General features: G+C 32.8%; 1 protein-coding gene across 3 annotated transcripts in view; it reads right to left on the reverse strand.

The window, feature by feature from the left end:
• Positions 1 to 1571: 1571 nt before the first annotated feature.
• Positions 1572 to 22285, reverse strand: part of LOC126978689 (leucine-rich repeat-containing protein 4B-like) — a 96891-nt gene continuing 76177 nt past the window's right edge. For 2 of the 3 annotated variants that reach the window (XM_050827694.1, XM_050827693.1), the window contains exon 3: positions 1572 to 3550. In XM_050827694.1, coding sequence (XP_050683651.1) covers positions 1843 to 3550 — 1708 coding nt within the window. In that variant the 3' untranslated portion in view covers positions 1572 to 1842. The remainder of the gene's footprint in view (positions 3551 to 22285) is intronic. The other variant, XM_050827695.1, reaches the window with a different exon arrangement.

A 22285-nucleotide genomic window follows, 5' to 3' on the forward strand; every position in this document is an offset into this window, starting at 1 on the left:
TAGTGAAGTTGAATTACCTCTTGAGCTAATAATAAGTATGTTGCGATTCACAATTTTGTGACACATATGATCAATCTATCAGTGGCTTACATGACAATATAAATCACACATGAAAGAAAAAACTGGTAACCTATCAAAATCAACTCACGGGAAGCCTTATACAAAGGGAGTTTCGGTAGAAGCGCTTTGTATATTATTTGAATTAAGAGTTTTGTTATGGCCGGAGAAGATTGCAAAAGATGAGATAAGGACCGCACCGTGTTAGACTGTGAGGTAATAATATTATGTTATAGTTTATTTCTGTTGCAAAGAAGCTTTCATGTCATAGAATAAACACATTAGTAAGAAAACAATAAAGATATTTGAAACCAATTAAAATCTGTTAAAGAATAAACTTAAACTAAATTTTGGCACAACCGTTTCAATTCACATAACCGCTGTTCCAGCGAATTATTTAGGACTTAGAATACTAACATTACCCTTTTGACCACTTAAATTAAAAAGAAACATTCAAAGATGCCAAATATTACCTCTTATTCCTACAATTTACCAAACAAAACATTATTTTATAAGATCCTACACTTATTTACAAATAATTCTTAAGATTACATGATATATTTTTGTATTTTTTTTTTATGTTTTTTTACAATAAAGAGTATGATTATTTCGGCGTTACAATTGGTGGTTGTAGAAAAAAATCCTAACCTATTAATATATAGAATAGTACCAATTATAACACCGAATAAATCAAATGACGATGAGTGAAGTATCCTAAATTAATTTTTATATATATAATTAATTTTAAATTTACAGCGATATTTAGAGAGTTAATAATTTTTCAAATAACTTTACTGCTGAAAAATATAATCTACTACCACTTATAGTCTAATGACATTTGATTGTAAGTATTTGATTCAGATAAAAAATTCCAGGTCTTATTTTGTCTCGCGTTTCTCATAACTATTTTTACATGATTTAGCAGACATTAATTTTCATAAATTTGAAAATTTCAATAAATATGTTTAATAACTATTATAAAACAATATCATTCATTTGGCCAAGACAGGTAAAATAAGTAGTGAATTTTTAATTCACTTAATACAACGTAAATATTATAGCAAAACACCAGCTCATATAAACATTGTATTTCTATTACTAAGAACTAAGTAAGCTAACCTATAAGATGATTTTTTACAATAACGTCTTGAATCTAAAACGTTACTGTAAAACCCTAAATGAAAACATGAAAATAGAAATATATTAAGAAGATAAAAATATTTTCAGCTAACAGTTATCATGCCAACTTTATCAATGAGCTAACGGAATAAACAATGACAATATTTAGTCACTATGTTTCTATTTAGATTTTATGATTAAATGTTAACCTCATAGACCTAAGGATTTTTTTTAAATAGCGTTTACACCTTGCCGTCAAAAGACTACAATGTAACAAACAATTATTAATTCTAATCTAATAGAAATCTACTGAAATTCGTGAATCTTAGAATTATTAGGCTTACATACAATCCTGCACTATAGTTCAGGTGATTGTATTCCGTTATACGTATTATAAAATACTAACTTTAGAAAAAATATCTTTATAATAATTTGAAAACGATATATAGATTTACCAAGAGGTAATAATGTGAATAATAAAAACAGATTGTCCATTGTTTACACCAGATCATCTTCGTCGTATCACATGATGTCACTAACATTTTGAAACTGCGTTGGAATGTAGCGAATAGGAGCCGAACCAAGAGGACTGGAACGTGTTGGTAGGTTTGGTTCAAACGTGACGCGGAGACCACGTCTGTGGAGTGCGGGGGTGGGGGCGCGTTGCTAGCTGCCCTTTGTCATAAAATGGTAAGGGGCCGGGATGGTTGCGACACTCCCTAACTCTGTCTGCCCTAGAAGCTCCTCAGGTAGTTCACGATTCATCTCTCGGCGTTTCTCTTCGTTAGTATAGTATTGGGCTGTTCGTCGTCTGGTGCAACATAATGCTGCAGTAATAGTGCCAAATATTGCGACGCATAGCAGCATTAATCCAGCTATTACACTTACTTGCGCTTCATATGTTCTTGCACAATGTTCTAATTTATCAAAATCTAGGTTTGCAAATGTGACACCAGTGAGTCTGAATGGCGAGTGGCAAGTAAGGTGACGTATGCTTGCGTTTAATACCGTAGTCGTCATGTATACCAACATTGTTCCTATCGAACATTGATCGCAGTGCCAATGGTTCTTTGTCAGATCAACTTGAGCTATAGCCTCTAATCTCTGAAGGTCGTCTTCACTCAGAGTCCGTATCTTGTTATGAGATATATCTAAGTTTTGAAGAAATTTTGTCTTGGATAGCAGCTTGTATGGAAACTTGCTAAGCTTATTCCAAGAAATGTCTAATGATACTAAATGTTCATTATAAATGAAAAAATTTGGTGGTATTTCCTGCAGCGATAAATTTGCGAGATTAACGCCGTTAATGTCTGGAAGAATTTGCAGAACAATCGCTATTTCGTTTAGCGGCAGATTGTTCCCGCTAAAATTTATGGTTTTAAGGGATTCTACCATAGGCGCGAAGGTTTGCAAAAAAAACCTATCAATTTTGTTATGACTTATATCTAAATGCATAAGAGAGGTAAGGTTAGTAAGGGAAGCCGGCGCCAATAGGGCTAGACGATTGCGTGCCAACCCTAACATTCTTAGCTCCCGATTCCTTCCGAACATATTATCTACAATTACAGAAAGTTGATTGCCATCTAATTTTAATTTCTTTAACCTTTTTAGGCTAATAAATTCATCAGGCGTCAGATACTTAAACAGATTTTCACCGAGGTCTAGTTCTTCTAAATTTGGAACAAGATGGTATATTTGGGTATTGATTCTCCGCAATAAGCAACTTCGGCACATGAAATATCTTAAATGCTGTATATCTTTAAATACCTCTGGGTTCAAATCTTCAATAGGGTTATAACTTAAATCTAAATATAAAAGGTTAGCTAGCATTCGGAACAAACGCGAGACTAACGTTGATATTCGGTTTTGTGATAGTGATAACGTCTTCAAAGCAGTGAGATGATGGAATGTCTCGCTCGGCATTTGCTCGATATTATTATGATCTAAAAATAGCTCCGTTAAATTAATGAGCCCTCGAAAATTATCTGCATTTATGCTGGTCAGATTATTATGCGTCAGGTTAAGTATTCGTAAGTTTTGTAGACCCCAGAAGGAGTATTTGCCAATGGATGGTACATTTGAGTTGACTATGTGGAGTTCTTCAAGGTTCACGAAAGGATTTGGTTGTGTGAATATTGGTCCAATTGTAAGATGGTTTTGATGCTCTGCTGGTGCAGCAATGACGATGACTTCTGCACTCTTGTCGAACATGTCGACAGGTATTGAGGTGAGGTCTCCACGCGTGCAGGTGATGCGAAGCTCTGGCATAGGTATAGATCTGACACGGCAAGAGCACTCACCGGGACAGCTAATTTCTGCTCCATCGCTGATCTTTATCCAATATCCCACCAGCAAAACTGTGACTATAATGTACCTGAAACAATAAAAAAGATTTGTTAAAACTAAATTGGCTATGAAAGTTTTTAATAAAACAAAAATATGATATTTATTAGGGTTTCTCTAGAAGGTTGATATCCTAATCGTTCATGATTTGATATACTAGAAATTCGATAGGTATAAAAGTCGGTAGGTATACAAAAAACGCTCCCTTAATAATCTGCTAAATAGGGGTTTAGCACCGATTATTAAGTCCATTAAGTAATTGTAGGTTTTGGCAAATAAATCATGTTGGATTAGGGTGCAAAAAAAGTTAAAATTCAGCGACGAGTTGGGTGAGATTACAGTCTTGAAATATGCCTATCGTTTTGTTCGTTAAATCCAAACCCCATGAAAAATAACTGAAAGACAACGAAAGGATTTTATTTTGACAGTGACAAGGTTTGTGGCTGTTTATTTTAAGGCAAGTGTGTGTTGTGAGGTAGGAAAGGTTTCTTAAAATGATTTCTAGATTGTATTGATATATTATATTTCATATTTGGCGGCTGTAAATGTAATCGGTACTATACGTCAAGATCCCTTCTATTATTATAAATATGAATGTAGGTTTCTTTGTTACGGTTTCGCCTAAAACACTGAACCTATTTGAATAAATTTAATGCACAGATAGACTTAATCTTGAAGAAGAACATACACTACATTTTATTGAAAAAATAAATAAATGGAGACGTTGAAATAGGGGGATGGCAGTTGGTATGGAAATTCGTCACTATCGAATATAAAACCAACATTTAAGGGACTGTATTGCAGCCAATGGAGACCACTATGAATAAGCTTTTTATTTTTTTTTAATTGGTTTATATTTGTATATAAACTAACATACTGTATTAGTAATAAATATTATTTGCAATAAATTTTTTTTCTTTGTTTTCAGTATTTATGGCAAGATCAGTATATCACTGTTTAATTTTTTCATTTTTCACATGTCTTTGTCAACTGATGGTAATTGATACGCCCTACCTATTACAATGCGGTGCTGCTAAGGATTCTTGAAAAACCCAAAAATTCTTAGCGGCACTACAATTGCGCTCGTCACCTTGAGACATAAGATGTTAAGATTTGCCCAGTTATTTAGCTAGCTACGGCGTAATGTGCATAGGTGCCTCCCACTGGTAAGAACTGGTAAGTTATCTTTACTCCTTAAGAATTGATTTGATTTTACTTAACAAAAATTTTTCTTTGATTTCTTTACTTTACTATTATTCTGATATGCTTTTCTTTTAGCTTTAAATGCCACTTTAACTCGGGGCACTATAATATATTAACTAAATAGTTAAAAAGTACAAATGTTTATGTTACAATTATTTCATGAAGAATGATTAATAAATGGGGTGCAGCATGTAGTCTGGCTTAAAGTGCTTCATAAAACACACAATTTTATCGAACATTAATAACATGTATGAAGTTTATTTCACGTTGTAGGATGATTGATTGATGCAATATAATATGATTATGGTAATCGTCATGTTTAAATCGCTGGTTGCCCTAAATATTGGCAAAGGACTCGGTATTTTTTTTTAAGGAATAGAAGGTAAAACGAGCGTACGCTACCTGTTGTTAAGTGATCACCGCCGCCCACAATCTCTTGCAACACCAGAGGAATCACAAGAGCGTTGCCGGCCTTTAAGGAAGGTGTACGCGCTTTTTTGGATGGTACACATGTCGTATCGTCCCGGAAACCGCACAAGGAAGTTCATTTTGATAATAGAAATACAAACATATATACCTTACTTATAAGAAATAGATCAGAATATCTACTGGCTTTCATATCCCACAGCTGTCACAAGTTTTTATATGATGCGCACGAATGTTAAATCTCAAAAGTACTTATCGTTTCTTAAGCCGAATTTTTTAATAACTAGCAATTCAGCTGTACATAATACCTCAAGCCCCTAATGTAAACTTAGCTGAAAATGTCTTAAAAACAGTAAAATTATTTCAAATTAAAACGAAAACAGTTATTACTTTACATAAAAACTATAGTGTTTATATGGCGGATAATGTTTTGTTCACTTAATATAAGTCATCACTAATTTGAATAGTTATTTCATGAATGTGTTTTTTTGTTACCATGCAACATACTCACTAGAATATGTAAACTATTACTAGGTATTATCTAAGCTCAATTTTTTAAGTTATATATTGTGTCACTAGGTGGCGGCACCTTCTAAGGCAGTTTAGATTTAGCAGCAAGAATATGTGTTAAGTGATAATATATAGCCATCCCAACCTTGGATATGAATATATATAAAATTTGAGTTAAATCTATTCAGTCGTTGTTGCGTTTGGTCCCGAATTATATGCAGACAAACAGAAATTTAATCTATAAATTACTATATTGGTTTCGGTGTTGTTTTTAAGACGCACGGCAAGTATTCTTTAAATAATATTTAATTCAGAGATTTCTCTATAATTATTTTATTATGAACATAGATCGGTAAGCATTTTATGTAAAATGTGTAATAAATATCATATAAAGAAAACTACATCTCAAACCGAAGTATACTGATATTATAAATCTCTAAGAATGTTTGTTTGGTTCGCTTTCACGCCTAAACCACTGAACCGATTCTGATGGAATTTGGTACAGAGATAGACTTGAGCTTGGAATAGGACAAAGGAAACCTTTTTTTTTAAAGGGCATGTACGTTTTGAAATAAGGGATGAAAGTCTGCATAGGAATTGTGCATTTTCGGAGAAAAAACCATGATAATTTGTATTAAGGCACTTGATAGCATATATTAAGTTTCCCAAACTTTGACCTATATAGGAGATTAAAATTCACAGGGAAATACTTTCAAAGAGACTGTCCACAGTGATATAAAAGAAAGCCGCAAGCACGCAAAAAAAGAATAGTTTGTATGTGTATTATTTGAAAAGTATCCTAAAAAATAAAAACTGTTGCCCTAATTAAGTACTCCACGCGGACGAAGTCGTGAGTAAAAGCTAGTACTCTATAAAGTTGCTTCAGCGTATATTGGATCAATTATATTGTATTAACAATTATTGTCACTAATCCAATATTACTGGAGGCATTAAGTTCAATAGCGTTAAAATGCTTATCCATAATGTTACTTTAAATTATATGAATTATAGCAGTAATTGAAAAATATACAAGGGACTTACTTATTGGTATCCAAATATTTTTAGTTTTATAGAGTGTAAAATCCGCAAAGATGTATCCTTAATAAATTCGACAAGGTTGATGGTCTCGTGCCAGAATTTGGCGAGTCAACATCTCCTGAGGATGCCTGTTAAATACACATCTTATCGGAATAAATACTCAATAAAATACAATATTTGGATAGTTATGGATTTCCAGAAAATAACGCTTAATTGAATAAATTCCCATACTGGTATTTTCCTTGTTCACGATACTCCAAATAAATATATTCTTCTTAAGATTTGTTCTATAAGATCGTAAAACAGTATTCACCACATGGAGCCTTTGTATGCCTTATCATCTATACCTCTATGAAAATGTTAACCTTAAATATGAAGAAGTGGTATCTTATTCTTGTACCCAATTTGTATCAAATTCTATAAAACGTCTCCGTGGGGAATAAAAAGACATCGACTCATCGTTGTGGCATGCGATGACACATAATTTTTTAAAACTATATTTTACGGAATAAATATAAGAAAAATACGAAAATATACACTCCTAGGTACCAGGTACTTACTAGGTACTACCTTTATTTAAAAAATGTGATATCAGATATCTTAAGTGAATTGTTATAAAATTATTGTATTGATCTTAAATCTGCCCTATCAGATGTTTTCATTGACAAAGGCTTTTGAAATAATTCATATCATAGGAAGCTCTCTAATAGTTGTAGAAATCTTTGACTAGGTAGATTTTTCTTGACATGTATTTCTAAGATAGTATGTAGCATCAACAATTATATGATAAAAACTTCAAAAAACGACTAAGAAACCTAAAATAACATTTAACACAACACAACGTTACCTTAAAAAAGCATTGCTTTTACGGATTTGTTTTAATTTAATCCTAACTAAAAAAGAAATAAAAAAACATAAGCAACAACAGAAAGTGCATTATTAATCTACGAAAACAAAAGTATTCACTGAAAATTGTGTTGGAATGAATAATATAACTTTGTTCATATAACACTATTTTTTCCACGAAAACTGGGTTGTAATAAAAGTATAAAAGTGTAATCTTTTTATTGTAGTCGCAATTTTGTTCCTCATTTTCACTAATGGCTTATTCGAATATTTCAAATGCATTTTGTAATTTACTTGTCGCCCTGAATCGTGATTTGAATATGGAATTATCTTTATGCAGATAAAGAATTATTTGTAAATTATATTAATGTATTAAATTTTAATTTGTTAGTACTTTGTATTTAAGCTGTGTGATGTAATATTTTTATGTAATCTGCTGAGCTGAAATAAAATAACGCCTCTGTAGAAAGCTTTTTGCGTTTTTTGTGAAATTTTATTTGGTTTCGCCTTGTTTTACTACAATTCATCATATTGTATGCAGGTATGCAGTTATGGACGGATCTTTAATATAACCTGTTTTAAATATATGTTTTGCAAAGGTCAAATATGTAATCCAGCCAAATTATGACTTAGATGGATAAAATCTTTGAGAACTATACTATATATAAAACAATTTACACACTTGTTAACATAATGGCAAACTTCGTTGGATTCTCTTAACCCAGTGACAGCCCATAACAATGTTTGACGTATACCTTAATAATTTTCTCAAATCTTTTACTTAAAACTGACTCATCATAAGTGTTATTTCCTTCAACTTCATGGTTATAGCGATTTTGATCCAACATTAATGAAAGTATTCAACTTTGAGAAGTCCCAACTCCCCAAATCAGGTGGTAGTTACTCTATAATACCTTGTATAAAACGTTAGTATTATTATTTGAGGACTTCGTGTTCGTTGTTCCATGAGTAGCTTTGTGTGAGAGGAATATTATCTTTGACAGTGGTAACACAGTCGAACAATCGTCTTTGTGGAACTGATTAAGTAATAGTACACAACACATTAGTACAGTTACAATACTCAGATGATTATATTCGATATTCCATAGTGTTCTGCCTTGCTTGTTTTTTTTATGGAAACAAGTGAAGAGACGATTAGTACGTTCAGCTGATGGTAATTGATACGCCATGCTCATTACAATGCAGTGCTGCTCAAGATTATTGAAAAACCCAAAAATTCTGAGTGGCACTACAACTGTGCTGGTCCTTGAGATAAAAGATGTTAGGTCTCGTTTGCCCAGTAATTTCACTAGCTGCAGCATACTTCAGACAAACACAGCAATGCTTAAACATTTCTCGCAAGGAACCTCCCACTAGTATTATTAAATAGTCATTCTGTCTTTCTGGTATCTACTTCAATAAAACTACTTTTACTAGTTTCATCGCCAGCTTGTCGTCAATCGTGCAAGCGACGTGAATCGTCGATAAACTTGAGTTAGCCTTTATCTTTGATTGATAGCTTCACCGCTATTATCAAGGGTCGGCACTATCAGCGAAAGTATCAATTTCTCCTTCATCTGTCATCGTTTCCGTGTGAACTTTCCTTATAAGCAAAACTGGTGGTTTGCTTCGCTTTGATGGCTTTTATTTTCAACTACGCGTTAAAAGCTGTCCCCACAATTTTATTATATCACAGGCAGAAGGAAAGAAATATAAACGAAAGAAAAGCCTTGCAGTTAAATCATACCCAGATATGATAATCAGGCTATAAGAGCGATGGATCCAAAGTGAAAGGCTAAATCGTTCATGGGACCTTTTCATTCTATGAAAATTTCAGCTTTGACTTGTCTTTTTCACTGATAAACTGTTTCTCCGGATTCCCTAGAATCTAAATGACTAATCTGCATCTTACTTCGTAACTGGTGTAAATAACTTTGCTGTTTTAAATATTCCGATAATATAAGAAAGTTCTTTCAAACAACGGAATTATACGTATCTTTGTTTTAATAATCTCTGTAACATTTCTTCGAGATTATCCGACAAGCCAAGCTTTATGTCAGTCGTGGGAAACTTAACCAGCGACAATAATCGATCGCTATTATGAGAGAAGAATCCTCGCGTGCCTGTCATTTATAAGCATTTATAAAAAATGTAACAAACTTTTTAACAAAGAAAATTAAAATCCACTTAAGATTTTAAACTTTTCTAGTTTATATGGCTATTCTTTTATAACAATAGAGGCTTAACGGGCAGCCCAATGATATAACTAATAACTATCTCTTCTAGTAATCTAATGTAAAGTTTGTCACTTTCAGATAGAGAAGTTATTTTTAACCGACTTTCTCCAAGGTTCTCAATTCGAATCGTATTTTTTTATGTATGTACACCGATTACGCTGAGGTTTGTTAACCGATTTACCTGATTCTTCTTTAGTTTGACAAATAATAGTATTTTAATAATATTAAAGGTATTACGTGTGCATGAGCAGTATTAAATTAAATCTTTAATAATTTACACTTTCCTGATTTTGAAGTCGGTTTATATAATAAACGTAGTTTTTTTATTAAATGTGACCTCTATTTCAAATTATAAATTAATATTTTTATTACTCTCTTCTTTTTTTCTATTCTCCATAAAAGAATATAGAATTTAATCACAGAAGACAGTACAGAAGACGATGTTTAGTTTAATTTCTGTTAATTTTATGTTAGTGATACTCAGATCAGATAATAATTCGGCTCGAAGGACCAAATAAATCAAGGGGCTAATGCTTTAACCTTCCATATATTTGGTATAAAAAAATAAATAATAACGCGGAACGATGAGTGAAAGAGAGATAAATAATGACGTTTCTATTGAGTGATGAATGATAACAAACTTTATTTCATTAGGAAAATTAAATGCACGCGTTTATGAATTGCGGAAAATGATAATGAAAATGCTTACAACAATATTATCTACGGTTTACGACTCGTGCACCATTGGATCTACAGGAAAATTACGTAAGAAAAATCTGTGTAATTATGTGAAAATTATTATCGATTCGCTCTATCAATTTAAAATAAAAAAATAATTATAGTAAGCGACATTAATATCCAAACTAAGCTAAGATTAAATACAAGCTGTTACATACGCAGTTGTTTTTGAATAATGGTACAATTATAAAACCTTCAATGGAATAGCCGAGTCCGAATTGTATTTATGCAAAAAATGTATGAATAAAATAATTTTTATGAAGTTTTGTTAAAATCCCGCTGCTCGTAGTTTTTAACAAAATATTTTACGGCTGCGATTGGCTTATAGTTTTACGAACAGTGGGTATTTATAAAATTGATTTAAATAGCAGTTTATTGCATTCAGTTAATATTATTTCATTGAAACTTCTTGTCTTTACGTATTATTTATTTATTTTTAAATAAGAGGGGATAAATATGCTAGTATGCGAAAAGTGATGTAAGTATCAGTCGGTTTCTTTATGTCGTAGTCAATAATGTCTATCACAAGAAGTGAGTACGAATATTTTTTTTTTATGGAATAGGAGGACAAACGAACATACGGGTCACCTGGTGTTAAGTGATCACCGCCGCCCACATTCTCTTGCAACACCAAAGGAATCACAAGAGCGTTGCTGGCCTTTAAGGAAGGTGTCGTACCCATGTCGTATCGTCCCGAAAACACCGCACAAGGAAGCTCATTCCACAGCTTTGTAGTACGTGGAAGAAAGCTCCTTGAAAACCGCACTGTGGAGGACCGCCACACATCCAGATGGTGGGGATGATATCCTAATTTGTGGCGTGATGAATATGATTTGATATTCGTCTTAGTTCGGGTGTAATCGGTGTGCGATGCAAGTGCGGCCGAGAGCGGGTTAGTCTCTGTAAAGTGAAGCGTTTGTTGATTATTATACTATATGTTGTTTGTTTTATTTGGTCTCTAATAATTTACTTAATTTTCAGTTTTGACCGTACGATGCAAAAAATCACATTACCGAGTTGAACTTTAAATGAAGGTGTACTATGTGCATGCAAAGAAATGAATTTTGAGAAAAAGAAATGCCTTTTATGCTTTTAAAGTTTCACCAGCAAGCTGATGGGAAAATTCACGAAAAGAATTCCAATTCCATTCAATATATATAAAACGGCAGTCAAATCACTTCTATTCAGCTAGAGAGCTGAGAGAGATTTAGAGAAATCATCACATACTCGGAAAGATTACACTTATGAATTTTAAAGTTATACAATTCACCACTTCGCTTCGGAAAACTTGAACTTTAATGAGGAGAAGTACCAGGAAACTTATTGCCGATCGAAAATAATATTGCCTATTCGTAGGAGCTCTATGATACTGAACGACAAATAATAACATGAATATTAATGATTGGCTCTCCTATATGATGAATTATTCATTAGAAAGCCAGCAGATGTATAACTTCAGCTTTATTAGTATCGTTGTATTGTTCGACGCAATCGGATCCATGTTGGTTACAAATTGTATCTTGACATAGCATTTGCATCAGAAAGTATTTCTTTACGGTCATCCAAGGTGCATCAACAATGCGATACTGACAGTTGATGTCACCTCCGAGAATTGCGATTTGCGAAACACAAGTAATAACAACAAATATTCAATTGCCTTATTTGTGAACTTTTTTAAACACCAATATATCAAATGATTTTTGATATGACAATAAGGGAGAAGACGAGCAGAGTCGTTCAAACGATAGTAATAATGATACGCCCTACCAATGGGCAATGCCGCTCAGGATTATTGAAAAACCCAAAAGTTCTGATCAGCACTACAACTTTCACTAATCTACGATATTTGCCCAGTAATTTCACTAGCTATGGCGTCCTTCAGAACGAAACACAGTAATGCTAATACATTACTGCTTCATGGCAGAAATAGCCGCCGTTGTGGTATTCATAATCTAGCCGGCATCCAGTGCAAAAGTGCCTCCCACTGGTAAAATAACTAATATCAAACCGGCGAACAAGTGCAGGCCACTGGACACTGGGTCGCCAAAAGACCTTTTCGAGAGAGAGCATCAGACAGTTTTACAATGCCTTTTAAAAAAGCTGCCATGTAAATCTATAATATTATGGAGAGCCGTTTGTATACTTCGGTTATACTGCGAAGACTACTGAACCAATCGGAATAATACGTACTTATATCATAAGATGAAGCATGTTTTGAAAAAGGATATTAGTATAATACTAAATGTTCGTAATTATTATTTTTTAACTTAGAAATATCTCTATAACTTCATTTCAAATTAATACAATGAGCGGGAGCGGGGTACTTTATTAACTTTATGGTAAAACAACGTTTGCTGGGTCATTACTTTTAAAACATAAATCAATATTTTATTTTTTGAACTTATATTAAATTTTATATCAATACACAATAGCGCTAATAGCAGCTACTTGTGTGCCATCGAAAGTAATTAAAACAGCGCTTTGGAGTAATTAAAATTTTTTAATTACTATAACTTGTAATAAGATCATAAAATAACGTGCTCGTAAATTTATCATCAGCTTTATGTCATAATCTCTCTCTCTGAGCTTAAAACTTCCACAAACTTATTTTATTATTCAGATCAAATTAAAAATTCACTTATTTTAGCTGTACTTGATACATCTCAAACGTTGAGCACAATTTTATCTAATGCACACGATTCACATTACAGATTTAAGAGGTTTAATTAATGAAGCTGGTTGAACCGTGAAATACGGGTTTGGTGTTGATTGCAATCTACAACCAAAATCGGACACCATTTATCCATCGCGTGTAATAATTAAGCTCCCCGGGAGGAGATTGCGGCAAATGATAACAAGTGTTGACTTTATCAGGTTACAAGCATCATAATAATTATTGTTGCGTTATATAAATTCATGATATCTAGTAATTATCAATCATAAAAGTGGCACAACTGTGCATATATTTTAATATGCTACAATTAATTATTGGTAAGTTTTGTCTATTAACAAATTAATTACAATGCAATATTCCTAGTATTGTTTCTACCGATACGTCTATTACGCAATTCTCTTGGTACCGGCTTGTTATTAAAGTACGAGAAACATTTTGATCTGTAATAATTAAGCATATTGTTAACTAGTTGACCGCACAAACATTGTCGTATATCTAAAAAAAATATATGTTTTCTTTCATATTTGATTGACTTACAAACCATAATAATCCGCCCAACTTCTGCATTACATATGTAACGATTATGTAGTATTTCTTTGAATAACGCGAGTGTAACACATTTAAATAAAAAACTTTTTAAAGGATTAAGAGTCGTGTAATTGTAACTAGTTGTAACTGTATTTTTAAATTATTTTTTGCAGAAAACTTACATTTTTATTATTATTTTAGCTAAGCCGACGATTCGTGGCCTTTTCAGAGCACGTTTTCAGGGTTTTCAAACGATTATGTTTTATTTATTGATTGTTTTTGAATATGGTGGTCTAATTAATATTATTTATTTTATTGATTTATAATTACAAATACTTATACTGATCAGTATAAAATACATTGTAAAAGAGGATTGTTGTATAGGAGGTGAAATGAAATACCAGTTATACACGGATTACTTTTGAAATATGATATTAATACATAGAACACTTCAAACCATCAAACAAGTACATAGTTAATTATTTCCCATACTACTATATGGTGCCGAAACATGTACAGTCAAAGAACGAGTGAGACAAAGGATTGACGCACTAGAAATGTGGTGTTGGAGACGCTACTATGATGCTACGAGTATCTTGGACACAACGCTGCACAAACGTCTCGATACTTGAAGAGCTCAAGGTGAAAGAAAGGCTTACTTCTATAGTCAGAGCCCGTATCCTCAGATACTTCGGACATATCACGCGTCGTGGAGAGCATGCCATAGAGAGACTTGTTGTTCAGGGAAGGGTCAACGGCAGTAGGTCAAGAGGACGCTCCCCTGTGCGCTGGACAGACCAGATCAAAGCCCTAACCAATACTCCCCTCAACACATGTGCCAGAGAAGCAACAGCCAGGGATAACTGGCGTAGAATCGTTCGTCGTTCGACGTGACCACGACTGCTCTGTCAAGAGTAATCCGACGAAGAAGTTTACTTCTATTCAATCCACAAATAATGGAATCTCTAATAAATTCTGTAAGCATAGATGTTGCTTGTCATTAAGCTATAGAAGATATTTTATTCGTTATTCTCATGATCAATAGAAACACAATAAAATACTCGTGAGAATGGACATGTCGGTGTACTAAACATTTTATGTTGAACGTACCTTGCTGCCAATCACATAATTTCCATCGACTTACGAGTGTGTACGGGAAATAAGGGTTTATTAGATACGCTAAGAGGCGAGTTTAGTTTAAAGGAGATTTGCTTAACACGCAGCCTGCTTGGTTACGTGACACGAAGTATTAATAATGAAACAAAACGGACTATGTGGAATATACATAGAGGATAATATGTTAATATGATTTATACTTTACGTTTTTGACGCTCTAAAAATCTAGTGTTCTTCGACACTCAAAAGAAGGTTATTTTATTTTATGTTTTTTTTATAGGATTCAATTTTGGGTTGTTATGGTTTTTTACGTGGTAGCAAACGAGGGTAAGGATAACCTGATGTTTAGTTAAGTGATCACCGTCGTACACATTCCCCTCTAACAGCAACATAATATTGTATGAGAACTAGAATTTTTGTAATGAAAATAAGGGCGAGACGAGCAGTATGTTCAGCTGATGGTAATTGATATTGCCCATTACAATGCAGTGCCGCTTATTGAAAAACCCAAAAATTCTGAGCCGCACTACAACTGCGCTCGTCACCTCGAGACATACGATGTCAAGTCGCATTTGCCCAATAATTTCACTAGCTACGACGCCCTTCAGACTGAAACACTAATACAATTACTGCTACACGGCAGAAATACGCGCAGGTTCCCATAATCTATCCGACATCCGGTGCAGAGTAGCCTCCCACAGGTCTGACCCATGGATATTAGATTAAATTTTATTGTACATTTAATCTTATAGCAAGTTTATACTAAATCTCTGTTACTGTTTTTGCAATAATGCCTTATAGTAAGATATAAATATATAACTTCTAGATTTCAAGTACGTAACAACGATTATCTTAAAATAATTTCTGGAATACACAACTTAGTTGATAGCATGTAGCGGCAAATCGCTCAGTCACCCTTGCACGTATCTAGGGTTGCATCAACACAATATGTTTCAACATATTTTTGCTTTTGTTTTAAAATTACCAAAGAAATGGTCTATCAGCTACCTATAATTAATGAGCAAATTAAAAAAAAAATGGGATAATTTTTTAGCACTTAGCACTTTTAGCAATAACGTCAAGCCACGAGTGAGTACGAAGATGTTTCAGTACTCATCTTGGCTCGGGTGTAATCGACGTGCGGTGCGAGTGCGGTCGAGTGCGGGTGCCGGGTGAGCGTCGAGGAGGCAGTCATGGAAGAACTATCGAGCGAGGCGGTTGTGCCGCACGTGCATGCCGGTAACACCACGTTCTCATTATGTTATAAATAGCTGTTATGTGAAGTGTAACAAAATTTAAAGTGTTTTACTTGCTGTCATGTTCAACGTCCACAACAATGGACTACCACCAAATCTTGACCATTTGACCGGCCTTGTACCGTCAAATACATACATTCCATTGCTACATACGCTTGAAACACTCCACAGTCTACAAACTGAAGGCAATATGAATAAATGAGGCCGTTTAAAGCGTCTTTGTCACACCAAGTACCTTGTTATTTAGATTTCTATGCTGGTAATAAATGCCAACGGAAATAGAACAAAAACCGTTAATTTTATATGGAATTGTAGTTTTGTTAATATTTCTATATTACATTGCAATTACCAGTGGGCTTCTTTGCACAGGATGCCGGCTAGATTATGGGTACCACAATGGCGCCAATTTGCGCCGTGAAGCAGTAATATGTAAGCATTACTGTGTTTCAGTCTGAAGGGTGCCGTAGCTAGTGAAATTACTGGGCAAATGAGACTTAACATCTAATGTCTCAAGGTGACTAGCGCAGTGTAGTGCCGCTCAGAATTTTCGGTTATTTTCAAGAATCCTGGGCGGCACTGCATTGTAATGGGCAGGGCGTATCAATTACCACCAGCTGAACGTCCTGCTCGTCTCGTCCCTTATTCTCTAAAAAAAATAACACGCGCTGAAATACTTCAAGGAACATATTAATTTGATATGTATTTATTGTATATTAATACATAGGTGAATTAATTCGGAAATATTTTATATAAGTTTATATGGTACAGCCCTACTGGCTCCACTCAGCGCCCTGTCGAGTCAAGGGCTTCGCTGTGTTTCCCCTTATTGGCAATTTACATACAAAATCGGTAACTATCTAGTTCAAAGAATAAACTTTATTTTGTTTCTGGATTCGCTTAGCAAGGGATCGCTGAATAAGTGACCGTGGGTTCGGATTTTTGGGAGAATTTTATAAAACGATGGACATTATATTTATACCTACGTAATGATACATTTATTTTTTTAAAATGGTCAGAAATAAGGGATGCGGGGTTTATTCGATCAGGTTTTTCAAACTTTAAATATAGAGATTCAAAACTTTAAATTGTGATTTTTTTTTTATTTTCATAAAATTCAAATGTAATTAAATTCAATAAACCATTAAAAAAAGTACATCTCAGACCGGCTCTGTTAACTCAAATATTTTTTCTTCATAATTATCTAAGACCTACTTTATAAATAACTCCGTGTGCTGAAGAACTGAATGATATAAGAAATTCTCGTAATCAACTGAATCCCACATCCAAGTTTTCTTACTCTTTGATAAAGGTGATCAAATTAAAAATCAGGTCACCAAGTAATGCGATTAACAATAAACCTTCATAACTTTGGCGACAAAGGAAATTTTCTAGAAACAATAACAACCTAAGTGTACTTTCAATAAAACACCCTTAGCTTTTAACGGGGCCAAGATAAAATTTATGTTTTTTCTGTTGAAATATTTCAAAGTACTCGATTTTAAAGTCGTCGCTGGCAACACTAGAAGCGAGCCATGGGGATAAAGTAAAGTTATTTATACGAGAAACCCTCCGGGTCAGTTTTGTCGTACAATTTATAGGTGGGACAACTTCTTGAAATCTTTTGTTTGTTTGCTTTAAAATTGTGAAATTTTCAATAGTAATGTTCAGTGCACACATTCTTAATATAGGAAATTTCTGAACGCTATTTACCCTTAATTTCATAATATAAATAATATTTGGATGAAAAACTTACATTTACATTTTATTAATTTGTTTCCAAAGACCTACCTACCTTCCAATGTGTTACCCTGAGTTGAATTTGAAAACCGAACAAAGTCAATATCGTTACATTATATTAATAAATAACACATTTTAAGACACACACACACACACACTCAATTACTATTTATTTAATTATGAGTTTAAGTTACTAATGTGTTATTGTGTACATCTAATTAACGAAATAAAAGATTTTTTATTTGTCCCGGGATCAACTTCAAAGCGTGCGTGTTGGTCAGTCAAATCATGGAGCACCCATTTTTCTAGCATTTTTATTTTAACGATTACACTTAAATGCGTCATTATTGTGAGTATGTCAACATGATTCCTTGGTAGTTTGTTGCAAATCGACTTCTACAGACATTTTAAATTCTTTTTTATATATACTAGTCAACAAAACAAAACGTAATGTGCGTTTGTTTGTCATGTCCTCATCAAACACAGCATTGATAATGCGAGCTGTTTCTACAACGGTTATTCCAAGCCGGAACCACCCGAGTTCAAGATTAACTCTTATTTTTAATGTGAGCTTAGAACATCCAACTATGCAATGTTGTAAATATTTTTGATTCTAGAATATTATAGCTGTCATGTAGTAAAAGTTTCGTAGTGAAATTGCGCATCTAAAGAGAATTTCGCATCAAAGTAGCCGGTACGTCAAAAATGCAATGTCATATTTAAGCCCCGATTTAACAGGTGATAAAAAGGGCCACAAATATAAGCGAGTGAGAACAAATGGAGTGAATCAATTTGCAGTATTGTAATGTAAAGCGTCGCGCAGACTGCGAGCGTTACCCCGACTCCGAGACCGAGATGAATAGTCGCGATAACCTCCCTCAATTTGACCCACGTATCTGTTATATAGCAATTCAGCATTTTTCTTTTATCTGTGTATAAGATAAATGAAGTTTACGTAACAGTTTTTCTAGAACCGAAATGTAGTAAAAAAGTAGGGGTAACAAAGGGGCGATAATATTTTAAATTATTGCACTAAAATGGCGATTTACTGACTGACCGATCATCGGTTTGCTTTATAATTAAGAAGTTGCGTGTCCTCGTTTCTGGGATTCATAGCACTTAAATTGTAATCCAGTATTCAAACAAGACTACTAGGGTATCATAGTGGAACTATTATCTACCGCAAGATAGAAGTGTGCCTTTGGGGGCTGAAAGAAAAAGCTATTTACTTAATTGAGCAGCATTTTCTGTGCGTAGAAATGCAGATAAACGTAGAGATGTACAGAGCATTAAATATTTTTAAAATTATCTGGTATTACAAATATTTATAGTATTTATTTAAAAAAAAAATTGTTGATAATTTATCTATATATATAAAAATGAATTGCTGTTCGTTAGTCTCGCTTAAATTCGAGAACGGCTGAAACGATTTGGCTAATTTTGGTCTTGAATTATTTGTGGAAGTCCAGGGAAGGTTTAAAAGGTTTTTTAATAAACATGAAAATTCTCGTATTTAAATAAAAACAATAATTTTGATTTTCCTTTGACGTGTCCCCCGTCGTTCAGAAATCAAATAAAAATAATAAATAAAAATGAATAACTTATTAGAATTTTTTATATCTTTCTAACTTTCTAAGGAGTTAAAATAAACTTCCTTAAAACACGGGTAATATATAATAACACACTTTAAAAAAAGGATTCCTTTTGTTTGTTTTCAGTTTATTTTATACAAAAGTTTAGGTCTTTTATTTATCGATTTAGGTAGTACGCAGTCTGCCGGGTCAGCTAGTATTATATAATTATATTTTAAATTGATATTTTAACTCGAGTTCTATGATAAAATTTCTAATACTAAAAATACCTTTAATTGACAATATTTTATTATTTATAGTAATGTTTTATTAATGCTAATGTGTTTTTTAAGGTTCCTGTAATATATTTTTGCTGTTGGTAAAACCTAACAAGCTAAATATAAATACACAAACAAAGCTTCGGGGCAGGACGAGTGTTGAATATAATCAGATTAATCTGAAGTGATCATGTCATACATACTCTCACGTTGTGTGTTTAATTAATGTAAAGTAGCTTACGGTTATAGTATAAGGCCTTTCTCACAACGAACAGATATCGTTTTGTCTTCAAATATTGTTAAATAAGCCTTGTTTGATAAACATGCTTTTGTATACTTTACACCAGTTATGTGTTTATGTGTGCACAAAAAATTTCACACAAAATAGTTTAATGCATGTTTCTTATATGTTTCCTGTTATAAATCCCATGTATATATTTAAAGGTATATGTATAATGCTGAAATAAGAGAAGAGAAGAAAGAGAAGAAAAAAAGAAAAAAGAGAAGAAAGAATTACACATCAAATATATAAGGCAAGTGTGTGTGGGCAAGTCGGTCGCGGGAGACCACGTAGAACATTCGTCGACCAAATTGGGGACGTTTTGAGAACAGGAGAGCAACCGGCGAGCATGTATGAAAAGAGTAATTAATGTAGAGGAAGCTCGTGAGGTTTGTAAGGATAGAAGCAAATAGCATTCTATTGTCTCTGCCTACCGCGACGGGAACAAGGCGTGAGTGTGTATGTATAATAATAAATTATTTTTTTTAAGTCAAAATTACCGATATTCGATCAAGCTTTTTTTATAAAACAATCTAGCTCTAGAGAATAAATAAAAATTTCTCGTAGGTATTTTGAAGTTGGTGCCAAGTTAAAGAAAAAAAATACCATTCAATACAAACAATAATATTACTTATGTACTATAGATACTTACCATACATATTACCCACATATATGCACATATATCAATACGGAATAGATTGGTCTCCAGATTCAACTAGTAATTACCACCATCTTCAAAATTTAGTAGTAAGAATATAAAGAATGCGTAACTGTTTATGATTTCTTTTAAAAACAGGAGCAACTATAATCTTAATTTAAACCTTGGCTCAACAAATATTTAATAACACAAATATAAAAAAAATATATTATAATTCAATAATAACTATAGAATTCAAGCTGTTCTCTGTCTGTTTGTTCCGACTCATCGACAAACGGCTGGACCGATTTGTCGAATAGATAGCTCAGATTACATCTTAAGCTAAATTACTTTTAATAGTTGAATTATGGTGTCGATCAAAATATATTAAAAGCAGAAACTTGTAATCTAACATATTAAATGCAAAGGAAACCTTTAAAAAGGCCTAATATATGTTTAATTTTAACAATATTTAAAGATGTAACTATATAAAAAATATTTCGGATATCATTAGATACCGAAGAATAACTAAGTGGATATTGGATATGTTCAACCTTCATACAAAGGGTCTATCAAACAGCTTGCGTAGAACTTGCGTGACCAAACATATCAGAACCTAGGAGTCTTACATATTATTATTAATTACATTATTGTTATTAATATCAGTACTTCTGATGCTATAATTTTTCAGTTTATTAATATTATGATAAAAGCATTTATTTATTTTTATAGATTATAATATATATTATAATTTATGTTTATATGGAACGATATTGAAATTTATATTTTTATTTCCTGGTATTCTTGAACTTAGATTACAGCTTATTAGACCAAAATAATTAAATTATGTTATTTCTGTTTTTATAATGTTTAAAAATATTTCTTGTAATTTAATTCTTATTCATGTCAAATATTTAACGATAACTACTTCAGAATAGGTTGAGCTTTAATAAGAAGAAGTTGTAATTAATTGGATCATTGCCAGTCTTTTAATCAACATTTGTACCTTTATTGATTTACAAATGATTTTAATAACAATCTTTACAGAATTATGAAAGAATAATACTCAAACGTAAATAAAGTCATGAGTAAGTTTCAAAATAAAAATGTAAATTAATTATTATAAAACCACAAATGCGCTACATAAATAAAAGCTAACTTTAAGTTTAACAAAAAAAGTTGCGCGGATTAACCATCACATGACACTGCCACAAGCATATTCAAGCATAATTTTGGTACTATTCCTCGATTCAAATAAACATTTGCTGAATACAATAAAACTAAATCGCTTACCGCCGCTTCACATATCTGTCTGTTTGAGCCCTAATAGCGACAATGATTCAGCATTATGGTTCCGGTAAAGCAACCGTGACATAACATGGACCCTGATATTGCACTATTTAGTTTGATACATCATTTATTACTATGTGTCATTCATCAATATTTTATACGTGTGTGTGTTGACAAGCGTCATAGTTCAAAAGAATAAAAGCGTAATAAATGTAGAGAAAATGAGTGTTTCAAAATTTGCAGAAGAAATAATCATAGAAGAAAATTATTTTTATAGTATTATAATTATACGTGGCCGTGTTGCAGAGCAAATATTTAATTTTTTTTTTTAAATCTGGTCAATAGTTCTGGTCACTGTATAATATTGTTACAGTGCGTATTGGCAAGATTGACAACATAAA

The sequence above is a fragment of the Leptidea sinapis genome, chromosome Z, assembly GCF_905404315.1.
Source record: "Leptidea sinapis chromosome Z, ilLepSina1.1, whole genome shotgun sequence".
Lineage (NCBI taxonomy): Eukaryota > Metazoa > Arthropoda > Insecta > Lepidoptera > Pieridae > Leptidea > Leptidea sinapis.